The following is a 17,739-nucleotide window of genomic DNA, read 5'->3' on the forward strand; positions in this document are numbered from 1 at the left end:
CGCAATGGATCGCCTGCAGGAGGTCCCCGCAAAGGTCGGGGACCGCGGCCAGGACGGGAGTGTATGGAACCACCTAGTCCCTCGCTGGACTCACCCGGGTGCGCTCCGCAAGTACCAAATCGAGTAGTTCAGGTCTGTCGTGGACAGTGGCTGGAGAGCTCTGGGGAATATCGATTTGCTCAGGCCAGCTTCCCATTTGGATCTCGGGCTGACGTCGGGCCCACAGCACGGCCGCGGAGTCGGGAACCGCAAGCCCACGGTGGCGCCCGGATGGGAGCCACAAGCCTTCGGTGCCAACCCCCTGGCCGGCTCTCCCGAACACTACCAGGGCACCTCTTACCTCTCACCTCTCACCTTTAGTCTCCGCCGTCGGCTTAAAACTCTGCTCACTCGCTCCAGGCTTCCCCGCTGGAGCTCCCCAGAAGTTTTTCTGCAGCGAAAACTGTCCCCATTTGAGGGACGGGAGATCAAGGGCACAGCCATGGCTGAACCCGATTCTGACCTGATCAGGGTTGGACCCATTCAGGTGAGAACAGCGATGCTCTAGGGAGAAAAACCACCTCGGAAAGCGATCCAAGCAGACTAACTCAGCCGTGCGTCCTCAGCGCAAGGTAACAGGGCTGTATCCTATTCACAAGGGAAAATGCAAAGTCACAGCCGGAGAAAAGACAGGTCATTCGGAGATGACTGGGAGAATTTGTTTAACTTACATAAATGCTGGGCGAAATAGAAGTCTCCCTTTTGTCTGCAGCATTGTAACTAAATGTTTTGATTGCAGTTTTACATGTTTATTGCTTCCCAGATGTAGATAAATCTTGTTTTCCTGAAAGTATGTGCTACTCACCTGACAGTCTCAGAAACCGCTATGTGAGGGCGGGAGCAGATGGTTCCTGCAGGCTTGCTGGCCTGGCCAGGGGATCCTGATCCTGTGGAGTTTGCAACATGCTTTCCACTGTTTGTGGTTGTTTGTTTTCCACACTTTACTTCTCTTGCCCAATATTCATTATATTTTTTTCCCTTTGTTATCCATCAGCTCTTGATGTAATAGAAAAATTTCAGCCACTTAAAATGTTATCAATGTACATTATTTATGCCCTGTCTTACTTTGTCCTAGTGGTGGACAGAAGTTTGTTCTTGTTCTAAGAACATATGTTTGATTTTAAGTTCCACTTATCTCACCCCCCCCCTTTTTTAAAAAGATTTTTATTTATTTATTTGACAGGCAGAGTTATAGACAGTGAGAGAGACAGAGGGAAAGGTCTTCCTTCCGCTGGTTCACTCCCCAAATGGCCGCAACCGCCGGAGCTTCCTCCTTGTCCCCCATACTGGTGCAGGGGCCCAAGCACTCTGGCCATCCTCCACTACTTTCCCAGGCCACAGCAGAGAGCTGGACTGTAAGAGGGGCAACCGGGCCTAGAACCGGTGCCAACATGGGATACCGCCCCCACAGGCGGAGGGTTAACCTAGTGCACTATGGCACCGGCCCCCCTCCCACTTTTAAATGATACTTTTTAATTTATTTATTCATTTAGTTTGAAAGGCAGAGAGATGGAGACAGATGGAAACCTATCTGCTGTTCACTCCCCAAATGCCCAAAATGGTCAGGGCTGGGCCAACCCAAAGTCAGGATCCAGGAACTCAACCCAGGTTTCCCATTTGGTGGCAGGAACCCAACAGTTTGAGCCCTCACTACCACAACTTCAATCTTGTCAGTTACAAACAAACATAATTAAAGGACAAAGGCCTGCCATTGCCTCGGCTCAATAGGCTAATCCTCCCCCTTGCGGCGCCGCGCCGGCACACCAGGTTCTAGTCCCGGTCGATCGGGGCTCAGGATTCTGTCCTGGTTGCCCCTCTTCCATGCCAGCTCTCTGCTGTGGCCCGGGAGTGCAGTGGAGGATGGCATTAGCTGGAAGCTGCAGTCTGGAATAGTGGCCAGTACTCCAACCCAGGAATTCCCATATGGCTTCTAAGTAACTTAACGGACATCTTAACTTTAACATTAGACCAAAGGGCTGCCCCAGAGCAGCCATATTTAACAAGCAGATGTTCTAAGAACATCTCTCATAGAGACAGAAAAGAAATCTGTGAAGACAAAAACAGCATATAATGAAAAGAAGGGAATTTCAGAAGGCTAAGAACATCAGATTATAAAAAAGAATATTCAAAGACTAAAAGAGACATAATCAAATAGGAAAAAATAAAGGGAAATAATAGTTTACAAGATCCAATTTAATAATCAACTAACAGGGATTTCAGAAAAAAGACCAAGAAAATGCTAAAGAAATTATCAGGGAAGTAATGAATTTTCCCAGAATTTTAAGCCTGTTTTCAGAGGAAGAGGGTATGCTTACTGCCTAACCTGATGGATAAAGGAGAATTACAGTGACATTTCTCAGGTTGCTAAAAGATAAAGCATTTTGAGCCTCGTTGTCTCACTTCTATGGTTACCTGCATACATTTGTTTGGATATTCTGAGCCATAAGCCTGTCTGGCAAGGGTTAACATCATTGCTCTGTACTAACAAGCAGAACCTGAAATGGTTACACATAAGCAGATGGGGACTACATTGAAGCATTCATAGGCAAGCAGATAACAGCACATTTCATTCCCAGGACAGAGTCCTCTCTTTTTCCTCTTCTGACCTTGGGAAGGCCTCTACCACAACTTCAATCACGTCAGTTACAAACAAACATAATTAAAAGACAAAGGCCTGCCCTTGCTGCAGCTCACTAGGCTAATCCTCCGCCTAGCAGCAGCGCCAGCACACCAGGTTTTAGTCCCGGTCGGGGCACCGGTTGCCCCTCTTCCAGGCCAGGTCTCTGCTGTGGCCAGGGAGTGCAGTGGAGGATGGCCCAAGTGCTTGGGCCCTGCACCCCATGGGAGACCAGGAGAAGCACCTGGCTCCTGCCATTGGATCAGCGCGGTGCGCCGGCCACAGAGCGCCGGCCGCAGTGGCCATTGGAAGATGAACCAACGGCAAAAGGAAGACGTTTCTCTCTGTCTCTCTCTCTCACTGTCCACTCTGCCTGTCAAAAAAAAAAAAAAAAGCCAAAGGCCTCTGCCACACTCAGTGGCCCAACTCAGAGACACATCTGTGGCAAAAGGACGGAGTTTACAATTTCGTTAGCAAAGGAGGCAGATTTTTTATTTTTTGACAGGCAACAAGGATTCTTTTTTTAAAAATTAATTTATTTTTTAAGGAATGCAAATGTCCTAAGTACAACTCTAGGAATATAGTTATTCTCACCATATCAGCACTCCTACCCACACTCCCACTCCTTCTCCTCCCTCTCCCCTTGCCAGTCCCATTCTCCATTAAGATTCATTTTTTAAAAAAGATTCATTTATTTATTTGAAAGTCAGAGTTACACAGAGAGAGGAGAGGCAGAGAGAGAGAGAGAGAGAGGTCTTCCATCCACTGGTTCACTCCCCAGCTGGCCGCAACGGCTGGAGCTGTGCCAATCCGAAGCCAAGAGACTCTTCCCAGTCTCCCACGTGGGTGCAGGGGCCCAAGGACTTGAACCATCTTCTACTACTTTCCCGGGCCATAGCAGAGAGCTGAACAGGAAGTGGAGCAGCCAGGTCTCGAACCGGTGCCCATATGGGATGCCGGCGCTTCAGGCCAGGGCTTTAACCTACTGTGCCACAGTGCCGGCCCCTAAGATTCATTTTCAATTAACTTTGTACACAGAAGACCAACTTTATACTAAGTAAAGATCTCAACATTTTGCACACACACAAACATACACACACACACAAAAATTGGGAACAAGTTTTACAGTTAACTCATAATACAACTCATTGAGGACAGAGGTCCTACATGGGGAGTTAGTGCACAGTGACTCCTGTTGTTAATTTAATAATTAATACTCATATGTATGATGTCAGTGATCACCCGAAGCTCTTGTCATAAGCTGCCTAGGCTATGGAAGCCTTTTGAGTGCACAAACTCCATTAGTATTTGGACAGGGCCATAAGCAAAATATTAGTTCTCGCCTCCCTTCATAGAAAAGTGCATCCTTCTTTGATGGCCCCTTCTTTCCACTGGGGTCTCACTCACAGAGATCCTTCATGTAGGACATTTTTTGCCACAGTGTCTTGGCTTTCCAAGAGGCAAGGATTCTGACTCCAAATCAGGGTCTTATACTGGAGCATAAGCTAAGGAAATTCAGGAGGGGGCCTAAGCTTTATGTAATGACCCTGGTATTTCTGATTTTCTAAAAACATATAAAAAACAAGCAGACAAACTTGGCAGGGCTAAACCAGAACAAGGCTAAAGGATTAGAGAGGGAAAGGAAGTGTGGGGGCAGGGCTCCTCAAGGTGGAGGAAAAAACCCCACAATTTGCAAGTGGTAAACAGAACTGGAGTGATTTAATTTTTACCATAGCAGGGGAAGGAAAGGGAAGCACACAGAGAAATGGAGAGGCTCAAGTTTGGATACTCTGTTACAACTATGCCTCCAAAACAAAAGGAAATCAGCAATAATCCACACCCAGATGAGACTGGCAAAGGAACTTGTTTTTCTCAAGCAACCACAAATTCAATGTGTGTAATTCACTGTTCATGTGGGAACTGAAAAATTTTCAAGACAGTAATTTGAGGATGGCTAAGTAAAAAATAATCAGTTTATAAAAATATGACATTCTATCCCTATCTCAAGTCCAGTTTAAAAGAATGAACCTCGTGGGGCCGACGCTGTGGCATAGCGGGTAAAGCCGCCACCTGCAGTGCCAACATCCCATATGGGCACAGGTTCAGGTCCCAGCTGCTCCACTTCCAATCCTGCTCTCTGCTATGGCCTGGGAAAGCAGTAGAAGATGTAGCAAGTCCTAGGCTCCTGCACCTTCGTGGGAGACCTGGAGGGAGCTCCTGACTTTTGGCTTCAGATAGGCGTAGCTCTGTCTTTTGTGTTCAACTGGGGAGTGAACCAGCAGATGGAAGACATTCTCTCTCTCTGCCTTTCCTTCTCTCTCAAATATTATTTATTAAAAAGCAAAGCATAGGATTATCGTTAAAAAACAAAAACAAAAAAAGAATGAACCTCAGATGGTTCAAGGATTTAAATGTCAAAGCAGAAACCTTAGCAATCTTAGTAGGAAGTATGGTGAGTCTCTAGACCTCAGGGGAGGAAAGAATTTTTTTTTTTTTATCTCACAGTTCTATTGTACTGCACTAACAGTACCCTAGGATGGTTTTTACCGTTTTCTCTCCTGTTTTGAATATCTAAAGTACTTGCAAATTTTCTCTCTCTTTTTTTTAAAAGATTTATTTATTTGAAAGGCAAAGTTAGAGAGAAGCAGAGACAGAGAGATCTACCATCTGCTGGTTTGCTCTCTATATGGACGCAACAGCTGGAGATGGGCCTGTTTGAAGCCAGGAGCTGGGAGCTTCTTCTGGGTCTCCCACGTGGATACAGGGGCCCAAGCACTTGGGTCATCTTCTACTGCTTTCCCAGGTGTGTTAGCAGAGAACTGGATGTGAAGAGGTACAGCCAAGACTCAGAGTGGCACCCATAGAGAATGTCAGCACTGCAGACTGGGGCTTAACCCGCTGAGCCATGGTGCCAGCTCCAGGACTTGCAGATACTTAAGATTATCTTTATCTCCAGATTAGAACAATAAGTGTAATAACCGATTGCTTTTTTTATTATTATTTATTTGACAGATAGAGTTGGACAGTGAGAGAGACAGAGAGAAAGGTCTTCCTTCCGTTGGTTCACCCCCAAAATGGCTGCTACGGCTGGAGCAATGCCAATCCGAAGCCAGGAGCCAGGTGCCTCCTCCTGGTCTCCCATGCGGGTGCAGGGCCCAAGCACTTGGGCCATCCTCCACTGCCTTCCTGGGCCACAGCAGAGAGCTGGACTGGAAGAGGAGCAACTGGGACTAGAACCTGGCGCCTATATGGGATGCGGGCGCCGCAGGTGAAGGATTAACCAAGTGAGCCACGTCCCCGGCTCCATAATAACCGATTTCTTAACATATAAAAAACATATTAAAATAGCTTTAAATTAATTCTTCACAAATAATTCAGTATATATATATATTTAAAATATTGATTTATTTACTTGAAAGGCAGAGTTACACAGAGAGAGAAGGAGAGGCTGAGAGAGAGAGAGAGAGAGAGAGAGAAAGAGGTCTTCCATCTGCTGGTTCTCTCCCCAGTTGGCTGCAACATCTGGAGCTGCGCCGATCTGAAGCCAGGAGCCAGGAACTTCTTCTGGGTCTCCAACATGGGTGCAGGGGTCTAATGACTTGGGCCATTTTCTACTGCTTTCCCAGGCAATAGCAGATAACTGGATTGGAAATGGAGCAGCTGGGACTCGAACCAGCGTTCATATGGGATGCTAGCACTGCAGGTGGTGGCTTTACCTGCTATGTCACAGTGCTGGCCCCTCTGCATATATTTTTATATTATGTTCATCAAAACAACTTAAAGCAAATGTATTTAAAGCAAGCATATTACTCTTGGAAATATGGAAAATTTTTAATTCATGCAATGTACAGGGATGATATTCAAGTCAAAGGGAAAAAAATACCATTCAATTTTATAAATGTATCCATATATAACTATCTACATAAGGACAAGCATGAAGTTTTCCACAAAATATACATTATTAGCTCATCACGAACACCTGATATCTATAGCTAATTTAAAATTAGATGGCATTTCAATAAAATCAGAGTAAGCCTTAAAAATTCTTTTAAGATTTTTATTTATTTATTTGAGAGGTAGAGTTACAGACATAGAGAGAGAGAGGGAAAGGTTTTCCAACTGCTGGTTCACTCCCCAAATGACCACAGATTTGGTCCCCTAAAATTCTTTTTTTTTAAAGATTTATTTATTTTTATTTATTTGAAAGTCAGAGTTACAGAGAGAGAGGAGAGGCAGAGAGAGAGAGAGAGAGAGAGAGAGAGAGAGAGGTCTTCCATCTGCTGGTTCATTCCCCAATTGGCCGCAATGGCTGGAGCTGTGCTGATCCAAAGCCAGGAGCCAGGAGCTTCTTCCTGGCGCCCCAACCAAGACTAGAACCCCGGGGTGCCGGCACCGCAAGGTGGAGGATTAGCCTATTGAGCCGTGGCGCCGGCCTCTGTTATGTTACCTTTTAAAATGATTCCTGGGGCCAGTGCTATGGTATAGTAGGTTAAGCTCCCACCTGTAGCGCCAGCATCCCATATGGGCACCAGTTCAAGTCCCTGCTTCTCCACTTCCAATCCAGATCTCTGCTAATGCACCTGAACTTGGCAACCTTTAAGATCAACCATAGTCTTCTAAATTATAGTTTGAATTACTGACTCTCCTTATTCCATTGGAAGATTTTCTTTATAACAATTTTAAGGGGGGACTGGTGCTGTGGTATAACAGGTAAAGCTGCCGCCTGCAGTGCAGGCATCCCATATGGGAGCCATTTTGAATCCCGGCTGCTTTACTTCCAATCAAGCTCTCTGCTCTGGCCCGGGAGTGCAGTGGAGGATGGCCCAAGCCCTTGGGCCCTGCACCCCATGGGAGACCAGGAGAAGCACCTGGCTCCTGCCATCGGATCAGTGTGGTGCGCCGGCCGCAGTGGCCATTGGAGGGTGAACCAACAGCAAAGGAAGACCTTTCTCTCTGTGTCTCTCTCTCACTGTCCACTCTGCCTGTCAAAAAAAAAAAAAAAAAAGTTAACATAACAGAACCCACAGATTACTCTTGGAAACAGAATCTTCTTGGATAGAACCTCTACATGTGGTGTCTTTCATGCACATAAATGGACCAGTTCTGTGCGTTGTTCTAAGAGTTCATCAAAACTTAGATCATACTGTATATGCAGTAAATACATTAGAAAATAACAAAACTAATCTGAATCATCCTTTTTTTTCCCCTCAAAGATCATTTGAAAGGTGGAAGCACACACACACACACACACACACATTCCATTTGCTGGTTCACTCCCCAGTTGGCTGCCAAGACCAGGTTTGAGCCAGGAGCTGGGAACTCCATCTGGGTCTCCCAAGTGGGTGGCAGGTGCCCAAGTCCTTGGGCCATCATCTACTTTCCTGTGTGCAATAACACAGAGCTGGATTACCAGTGGCACAGCTGGGACTTGAACCAGCACTCTAATAGGGATGCCGGTATGGAAAGTGGCACCTTACCCACTGCACCACAATACCAGTACCTGCACCATTCTTCTTTCTTACACTATGCTAGAATACCTGTATTAATGATGATTGTGGGGTCATAGAGTCCTGGTACACTCTTCACTGGCCTGCTTGTACCTCCAAATAATGGGATGCCAGGAGAGGCACATTGAGTCCCGGAATAAGCCATGGGGGCTGTACAAAGAAAGATGCCACAGAAGAAAGCATAAAATAAGTATTCTGGAAGTACGAGAGGATTCAGGGTATCACATTGGTCTACAGGATTCCTGCAATCAGTTTTCAGCTTGTTAAATGCTGTAATGTGCCAAATGATGGACATGTTGGTGAGTAGCAGCACCCACATAATGCAGAAGATTGCAAACATGAATGCCATGACCAGGCAGCAGGAAAGGATTTTTTTTAAACCAAATTTACTCTTTGTTTATTTGTTTTATTCGAAAGGCAGAGTTACAGAGAGGCAAAGAGAGAGGTCTTCCATCAGCTGGTTCACTCCCCAGTTGGCTGCAGTGACCAGAGCTGCACTGATCTGAAGCCAGGAGCTTCTTCCAGGTCTCCCATGTGGGTGCAGGGGCCTAAGAACTTGGGCCATCTTCCACAGCTTTCCCAGGCCATAGGAGAGAGCTGGATGGGAAGTGGAGCAGCTGGGACTCCAACTGGAGCACATACGGGATGCTGGCATTGCAGGTGGTGGCTTTACCTGCTATGCCACAGTGCCAGCCCAGGAAAGGATTTTTTTTTAAAGGATTTATTTTATTTATTTGAAAGGCAGTGTTAACAGAGAGACAAGGAGAGAGGGAGAGGGAGGGAGAGAGAGGGAGAGAGGGAGAGAGAGTGAGAGGGAGGGAGAGAGAGAGGGAGGGAGAGAGGGAGAGAGAGAGGGAGGGAGGGAGGAAGTGAGGGAGAGAGGAAGAAAGAGAGGGAGAGGGGGAGAAAGAGAGGGAGAGGGGGAGAAAGAGAGGGAGAGGAGGAGAGAGAGAGAGAGAGAGAGAGAGAGAGAGAGGGAGAGGGAGAGAGGGAGATATCTTCCCTTTGCGGTTCACTTCCCATATAGCTGCAACAGCCCAGGGTTGGGCCAGGCAGGAGCCAGGAGACAGCAGCTTCATCCTGGTCTCCCATGTGGATGCAGGGGCCCAAAGACTTGGGTCATCTTCTGATGCTTTCCCAGGCACATTAGCAGGGAGCTGAATCAGAAGCAGAGCAGCTGGGACTTGAACCCCTAGCCTAGGAAAGGATTTCTTAAGCGTGATAAGGGAAGTACTTTATACTATAAAGACTTCTGTCCATCAAAAGACACCATAAGAAAATGAAAAGACAAGTTAAATGGTAAGGAGAGATTCATAATATACACAGTTGAAAAAGGAGTAGTAAAGACTGCAGGAAAATGCTTGTATATGAAACAGGAACCTTCACATATTTATATCATCAACACTTTTTTTAAAAACAATATGCAGGCATTACATTGATTTTTAAAAATTATACAGAAGTAAATACCACTAAAATTAGATTATCTCCACTCAATATTTTTATTGTTTTTAAGAATACATAATATTATTTATTTGAAAGGCAGAGTTAGAGAGAAAGAGAGAGGGAGATAGAGAGAGAATGTTTTCAACTGCTGATTTACTTCCCAAAAGACAGCAACAGCTGGGGCTAGGCCAGGACAAAGCCAGGAGCCCATAACTTCCTTCAGTTCTCCCACGTGGGTAGCAAGGGCCTGAGCACTTGGGCCATCTTCCAGAGCTTTCCCAGGCTACATTAGCAGGGAGCTGGATGGGAGGTGGAGCAGCCAGGCTTTAACAGGCGTCCATACAGAATGCTGGCATTGCAGGTGGAGGCTTAACCTACTATGCCACAATGCCTGCCCGATATTATCTATAGATGACAACTGCAGCCTAGAGCCCTCTGGATGAGGGATTCAGCGCATTAATAATAGTACCTTTTCTTATATAAGTGATAGAACATTTCCATATAAAAGATTAAAAAAAAACACAGCTAATTATAAGAGTTTTTATAGCAGATGTGATGAGTATCTATTCTAAAACTGCTGAACAATTCTAGAAATGTAATAGAAAATGTGTAAGAACTGGGCTTACGTTGTGTCCCAGCAGGTTAAGCCACTAGCTTAGCCACCAGCATCCCATATGAGTGCTGATTCAAGTCCTGGCTGCTCCACTTTCCATCCAGCTCCCTGCTAATGCACTTTGAGATAGAAGGGAAGATGACCTAATTGCATCCATGTGGGAGACCTGGATGGAGCTCCTGACACCTGGCTTCTGGTTGACCCAACCCCACCTGTTGTGGCCATTTGGGGCGTGAACCAGTGGATGATCTTTCTGTCTCTATAATTCTGCTTTTCAAATAAATAAATAAATCTTAAACAGAAACAAAAACAAACAAACAAAACCACGACACTGAATGATTTTTGAAATGGCAACCATCCAGAGTCCTACGATAACAAGGAGCACACAAGAAAACCTTAAATTCGAGCTTGCCCAGGGCCTGACCTGTCTTTGGAAGGTAACTACGCAAATCTTAACGCAGGCTCTTAAGGTGAGTCCCAGTCAACAAGGTTAACAATCCAAACTGTTAATCAGGTATGAGTTAGGGCTGGGACCTTTTTTTTGACAGGCAGAGTGGAGAGAGAGAGAGAGAGAGAGAGAGAGAGAGAGAGAGAGAGAAAGAGAGAGAAAGGTCTTCCTTTGCCGTTGGTTCACCCTCCAATGGCTGCCGCGGCCGCCGCGCTGTGGCCGGCGCACCACGCTGATCCGAAGGCAGGAGCCAGGTGCCTCTCCTGGTCTCCCATGGGGTGCAGGGCCCAAGAACTTGGGTCATCCTCCACTGCACACCCGGGCCACAGCAGAGAGCTGGCCTGGAAGAGGAGCAACCGGGACAGAATCCGGAGCCCCAACTGGGACTAGAACCCGGTGTGCCGCAAGGCGGAGGATTAGCCTAGTGAGCTGCGGCGCCGGCCTAGACTGTGAAACCTTAAACTGCAGAGATGATGACCAAGCGAGCGTGCCTGAGACCCAAATGGATCTCAAACCAATACTAATTTCAGGTGGAAGAAGTCTGGGGCCAGAGTGCCTTGCGCAGACTCACTCCGAACTGGGCGGGCGTGCTGCTGCCGGGTGGGCGGGGCTGACCTGGGCCATAAAAGAGCCCGCGTGGCCTGCCGGGTCTGGAGCAAGGTTCCGGTGGTTGGTGCGAACGGTTTCAGCTGCTGCTCTCAACATGGACACGGACGTTGGAGCTGCTGAGGCCCGGCAGCACCCATTGAAGCTGACCCGCCCAGAGGACCTACTTAGGTTTCCACATCCACTGCCGCCCCCGCGCATTCACATCCGGCCGTGGTGGTTTCCGGTGCAGGAACTGGAAGACCCCGCGGTGTTCTACCTGGAGGCATGGGTGGCGGACTTGATCTTTGGTGAGCTGCTAGTGCGACTCCAGTCTGAGAGGCTCGAGCCACTCCCGGGCCTCTTTCCGGGGTGCTCTGGCTCTGTGGGTGGCTCATCCCTTCCCGGGCCATCTTTACCTTCACATCTAGCTCCTTCTGATCTGACCATGACTCCACTTGCTCTCCCCTTACTTGTTTAGGCCCAGACCGCGCCATGATTCCGGAAATGGAGTGGATGAGCCAGGCCCTGTTGAGGGTGGACCCAGTGGACTCCGGGAATTTAGTGGAAATCACGGTCCACGCACGGCCCCGTGTGCAGAACCGGGTGAAGAGCATTCTCCTGAGCCTGGCGTCATGGCACCGAGAACGTCGTGTGGCGCGAGGTGAGGCTGTTGGAGAAGCTGCAGGCGGAGGAAGCCTCTGGCTTTGCTCAGCTCCCTTCCAGCCTCCTGTAGCTATCAGTACTTACTGCCATTCCCAAACCCCAGAAGCTGCCCGCAGACCCAGGGGGTCCTTTTGGGGGGGGGGGTGCACGTAGGACCTAGGGAAGGTAAGCAAAGATCTGATGCATTCAAGCTTCTTATTGCCCAAGTCAGCCTTCGCTAGGCTGCTTCCCTGTTGCCAGACGGCACGTTCAGAGCCTTCACCTCTCCCCACTTTGCCAGATGCACCGCCCTCGTCTCCTGTATGCACGGAGCACGTGGGAACAGCCGACATTTTCCCTTGCCTGTGGTTGATATCCATTGCTTCTCTTCCAGCGGAGAAGATGAAGCACCTTGAGGAGTTCCTGAAGACTCGTTCATCGGGGCCGGACGCTCCCCTGCATCTCGATACTTAGAGCACAGGACTACGGCCAGGAGCAGAGCATTAGAACAGCCTTGCTTTTTCTAAACTTGGAGAGAAGCAGGTGACCCTAATCCCTACATTCCTTTTTCCTGTGACTTGACAGTACTTCTGATGTGAATGTGCATTTGTAGAGATATTCGAATAAATGGACTTTTTTTGTCCAATGACATAAACTTTTGCTTACTTAAATCTATAAAAGGTTGAGTGTTTATCTGACATGAGGGGTGGGTAGAAGGCTGGCAGGAGGTGGGTTTTTTTCCCCTCTTATTTTGAAACTTAGGGTTTTTTTTTTTTTTTTTTTTTGAGATAGGTCATCAATTTGAGAGCTCGTTAAAATAGTTCCCTAGGCTCTTCCTATTCTAAAAATTTGGAAGGCAGAGTGATAGGAAAAGGCAGAGATGGATCTTTTTTTCCTTTTTAAAGATTTATTTATTTGAAAGTCAAGAGTTAGGAGGCAGAGAGGTCTTCCATCTGCTGGATCACTTCCCAGATGGCTGCTACGGCCGGAGCTGCGCTGATCTGAAGCCAGCAGCCAGGAGCTTCTTCCGGGTTTCCCACGTGGGTGCTGGGGCCCAAGGACTTCGGCCATCTTCCCCTGCTTTCCCAGGCCATAGAGAGCTGGATCGGAAGTGGAGCAGCTGGATCTCAAACAGGCGTCCATATGGGAATGCGGGCGCTTCAGGCCAGGGTGTTAACCTGCTGCACTACAGCACCAGCCTCTAGAGATGGATTTTATATTCACTGGCTAACTTCCCAAATGGCTGAGGTTAAGCCAGAAACCTGCCTGGAAGAAACTCTAGGCTCCTGGCTTCAGATTGGCCCTTTAGAGAATGGATCAGTGGATGGAAGATCTCTGTGCCTCTTTGTCTCTGTAACTCTGCCTTTCAAATCTTAAAAATGGAGTTAGCACTCCAGTATGGATTGCCGGTGTCAGACAACAGCTTAACCAGTTGCACAACAACGCTGGCCCCCTTTGTCCAGTGATGCTGACTCAAGATGTGGTTAAGGTCTGTTAACTTCTACTTTTAAGACGGACTTGAAAGTTAGAGGGAGAGACAGAGTCCATCTGCTGGTTCACTCCCCAGATGGCTGAGCCATGCAGGAGCCAGGAGCCCCTTCTGGGTTTCCCTTGTGGGTGGCAGGGATCCAAATGCTTGGGCCATTCTCCAATGCTTTTTCCCAGGTCATTAGCAGGGAGCTGGATGGGAAGTGGAACAGCCAGGACTAGAACTGGCGTCCATCTGGGATGACTGTACTGCAGGCGGAGGATTAACCTGCACCACAGCACTGACCCCTAATTTGTATTTCTAACAAACTTGTGTGTAAGACCAAAGCAACTCTGAGGTTCTCACTTCAACCCTGGTAGTCTGCCCCTCAGATCACCAGGTGTGCCTTTTTCTGAGTGGTGCCTCCTGCATTGCATGTGAGTTGCTCTCCCCCACACAGGCCTAGCCTAGACTACCAGCATTTATGATGGCACTAAGTTTCACCACTGAAAAGCCAGGGTGGCGGGCCCCTTGGCCGACCAGAGGGTGCCCTGCATTGGAGCTGGCTGTTTCCTTGCTCTTGTTGCACAGGTATTCCTTGGGGGCTGAGTAGTTTTCCTTACCCATTCAGTGATGACCAATCTGCAAAAGAGCTCCTACCCTCACCAGCACAGCTTTGAAGAGCCAGAATTTTTTTTTGACAGGCAGAGTGGACAGAGAAAAGGTCTTCCTTTTGCCGTTGGTTCAACCTCCAATGGCCGCCGCGGCCGGCGTACCGCGCTGATCCGATGGCAGGAGCCAGGTGCTTCTCCTGGTCTCCCATGCGGGTACAGGGCCCAAGCACCTGGGTCATCCTCCACTGCACTCCCGGGCCACAGCAGAGAGCTGGCCTGGAAGGGGGGCAACCGGGACAGAATCCGGTGCCCCGACCAGGACTAGAACCCCGTGTGCCAGCGCTGCAAGGCGGAGGATTAGCCTAGTGAGCTGCTGCGCCGGCCAAGAGCCAGAATTCTTGAGGCAAGGTGTCAAGAACTGACTTCAAAAAAGTTAGGGTAATCTTGACTCATGCAATTTCTTCATCCCTTGCCAATAATGGCGGTCTAGCCCTTTGCAAGAATTTTATACTTGAATTTTTCATGTAAACAATTAAATTTTATTACCAACATATTCCACCTTGTTAAATTTTTTGCACCTGATTTTTATTTAATGTAGTTAATGACCTCTCTGCTCTTCCCACATCCCCACTCTTTAATATCAAGCCTAGAAGCAGCTGCTTTCTTTCATGTTGAACTTTCATAAATATTCAAGTTTTTCTTGGTGGGAATTTTTACAAAATCATGGCTTATTATAACTTATGTCAGGGCAGGCGCTAGGCACAATGGCTAAGATGCTACTTGGGATGCCCTCATCCCATACTGGAGTTCCTGGGTTGGAGTTCTGGCGCTGCTCTGGATTCCAGCTTCCTGATGACACAGGTTGTGTTAGCAGCAGGTTGTGGTTCAAGCAGCTGGGTCTCTTCCACGCAAGTGGAAGACCTAGAGTAAGTTTCTGGCTGGTGGCTTTCTGCCTGGCCCAGCTGCACTTGGGCAGTGAGCCAGCAGATGAAAGACCTTTCTGTCCATTTTCAATAAAAATATAAATTATAATGTGTTTCTTTTTAAAGTTATTTGAAAGGCAGAATGAGGCAGAGGTTTACCATCTGCTGGGTTACTCTCCAGATGCCTGCAACAGCCAGAGCTGGGCCAATCCAAAGCCGGGAGCCAGAAGTCTCTTCCAGGTCTCATGTGGGTACAGGGGCCCAAGGACATGAGTCATAGCAGAGAGCCGGACTGGAAGTGGATCCGGCTCTTGAACTGGCACCCATATGGGATGCCAGCACTGTAGGCAGAAGCTTTATCTGATAGACCACAGCGTATACATTTCAGTGAATTTTTTTTTAGTAAATGTATGAGTGGTTCCACTACAAGTAAAACGCCATTGTAGACATCTTTATCCTTCCAGAATGTCCCATGTGCTCCTTTGTAGTCTATTACCACTATCTCCATGAGCCCCAGGCAATCTTTTAATTTGACAGGCAGTTAGACAAAGGTCTTCCGTTGGTTCACCCCCAAAATGGCCGCCACAGTCAGCATGCTACACTGATTGGAAGCCAGGAGCTAGGTGCCGCCTCCTGGTCTCCCATGCGGGTGCAGGGCCCAAGCACTTGGGCCATCCTCTACTGCCTTCCCTGGCCACAGCAGAGAGCTAGACTGGAAGAGGAGCAACTGGGACAGAATCCGCCACCCCAACCGGGACTAGAACCCGGAATACTGGTGCCGCAGGCGGAGGATTAGCCTAGTAAGCCGCGGAACCGGCCAATCTGCTTTGTTTCCAGTTGCCTTTGCTGGACATTTCACATACGATAGAAAATGTAGGTTTTTGCACTTGACTTCTCTGTAGGAAAAACAATGATCCATTGTTTCTCCCTGCATTTAGAGAACATGGGTATGTGGGAATGTAGTATTAACCCCCCCTAAATCAAGTCTAGCTATTACCAGATATCCTTTTTTTTTTTTTTTTTTGACAGGCAGAGTGGACATTGAGAGACAGAGAAAGGGCTTCCTTTTGCCGTTGGTTCACCCTCCAATGGCTGCCGCTGCCGGTGCGCTGCGGCCGGCACACCGCGCTGATCCGATGGCAGGAGCCAGGTACTTATCCTGGTCTCCAATGTGGGTGCAGGGCCCAAGGACTTGGGCCATCCTCCACTGCGCTCCTGGGCCATAGCGGAGAGCTGGCCTGGAAGAGGGGCAACCGGGACAGAATCTGGCGCCCTGTCCGGGACTAGAACCTGGTGTGCCGGCGCCGCAAAGCAGAGGATTAGCCTAGTGAGCCTGTGGCGCTGGCCCCTTCTTTGATCTTGTAATGTGATTTATCACAATGAATATATCATTAAACCTCACTCGATGCATATATGGCCCTACAAGAAAAATGTATAAAGCCGGGGCTGGTGCTGTGGCATAGTGGGTAAAGCCGCTGCCTGCAGTGCAGGCATCCTGTATGGGCACTGACTCGGGTCTCAGCTGCTTCACTTCCAATCCAGCTCTCTTCTATGGCCTGGGAAAGCAACAGAAGACAGCCCAAGTCCTTGGGCCCCTGCACCCACATGGGAGACCTGGAAAGACGCTCCTGGCTTCGGATTAGCATAGCTCTTACCGTTGCAGCCAATTGGGGAGTGAACCAACGGATGGAAGACCTTTCTCTCTGCCTCTCCTCTCTGTAACTGACTTTCATGAATAAATCTTAACACACACACACATACACACACACGTAAGATGTTTGGAACCTTTGGCTCTTGAGACTCTTGGAAGGAGGCAGCTGGCTTGGCTTTCTATAATTTCAACATGAAACAGTGTCTCCATTTCTGGGGTGCTTAAAGAGGAAGAGCCATGGCAACAGGTGGAACTCAAGTGTATTCCAGGAAAGGTTAATAAATGTGTTAATGGGAGTGAAAATGTGGCATCAGCCTTCTGATCACATGACGAAAACCCTGTCGGTGTGGCTACTGGATGGGCTTGGCCCAGTGAAGCTCAGCTCTGCTTCATGGGCCTCGATGAAGGCCTCACATTTCGGGTAATTCCTGAAGACTGTGGGGCTGCCAGGCGACAGCAGATAAGAAGTCAAGAGCTGCTAAGAAGGAACTCTTGATTTGCTAGTTCTCTTTGGAAACAGCTGTTCAGCATAACTGTAGCTGTTGGAATAGGCCAGTGAACACTAGAGCCCTAGCAATTTGGGCAGAAATTCGATGAAACCAAATGTCTTGGCCTGGGCCTTCAGGAATCCACAGAGGAATTGAAATGTCTCTAGCCTGTAGTATGCATGGTGGTAGCAGTCAGTCTCCAGAGCTGGTTCTGGAACACCTTGAATTGGGGAACGAGGGAGTATGTTCCCCCTTAGCCACTTCCCCGAATCTAAGACCATATTGCCTGTGATGGTAGCCGTAGCCTCCTTTCTTTACTGAGCTACTGAAATGTGGCTAGTCTGCATTGAGATGCACCACCATAGTTAGATTAGTGTTATAAAGTAAAATATCTCCGCTTTCATGACATGTTGAAATTATACTAGGTTAAACATAAAAAACAATCCTACCTGTTGCTTCATGCTTTAAAATGTGACTACTAGAAAATTTTTAAATTACATTGTGGTCCACGTTGTATTTCTATGGGACAAAACTGCTGTAAGGGCTCACCGCCCCACCTGCTGTCACCTATCTGGCCTATACACTGCCATCACTCTGCTCCATTCTTAGTGTGTGTGTTTTTTTTTTTTTTTAAATATTTAAAAGATTTATTAGAGCCAGCGACCTCCAGCCAGAGTGGCATAGGAGGCTCCAAGAGA

The 17,739-nt window shown here is 47.9% G+C and overlaps 1 protein-coding gene across 1 annotated transcript; it reads left to right on the forward strand.

The window, feature by feature from the left end:
• The first annotated feature begins 11,294 nt into the window (after nt 1-11,294).
• Nucleotides 11,295-12,549, forward strand: OOEP (oocyte expressed protein). The gene is made up of 3 exons (XM_002714425.4): nt 11,295-11,563; nt 11,734-11,916; nt 12,292-12,549. The coding sequence occupies exons 1-3, from the start codon at nt 11,371-11,373 to the stop codon at nt 12,369-12,371; spliced, it is 456 nt and encodes a 151-aa protein (XP_002714471.1). The 5' UTR covers nt 11,295-11,370; the 3' UTR covers nt 12,372-12,549.
• Nucleotides 12,550-17,739: the final 5,190 nt, after the last annotated feature.

This window comes from Oryctolagus cuniculus, chromosome 5 (genome assembly GCF_964237555.1).
Source record: "Oryctolagus cuniculus chromosome 5, mOryCun1.1, whole genome shotgun sequence".
Taxonomy (NCBI): domain Eukaryota; kingdom Metazoa; phylum Chordata; class Mammalia; order Lagomorpha; family Leporidae; genus Oryctolagus; species Oryctolagus cuniculus.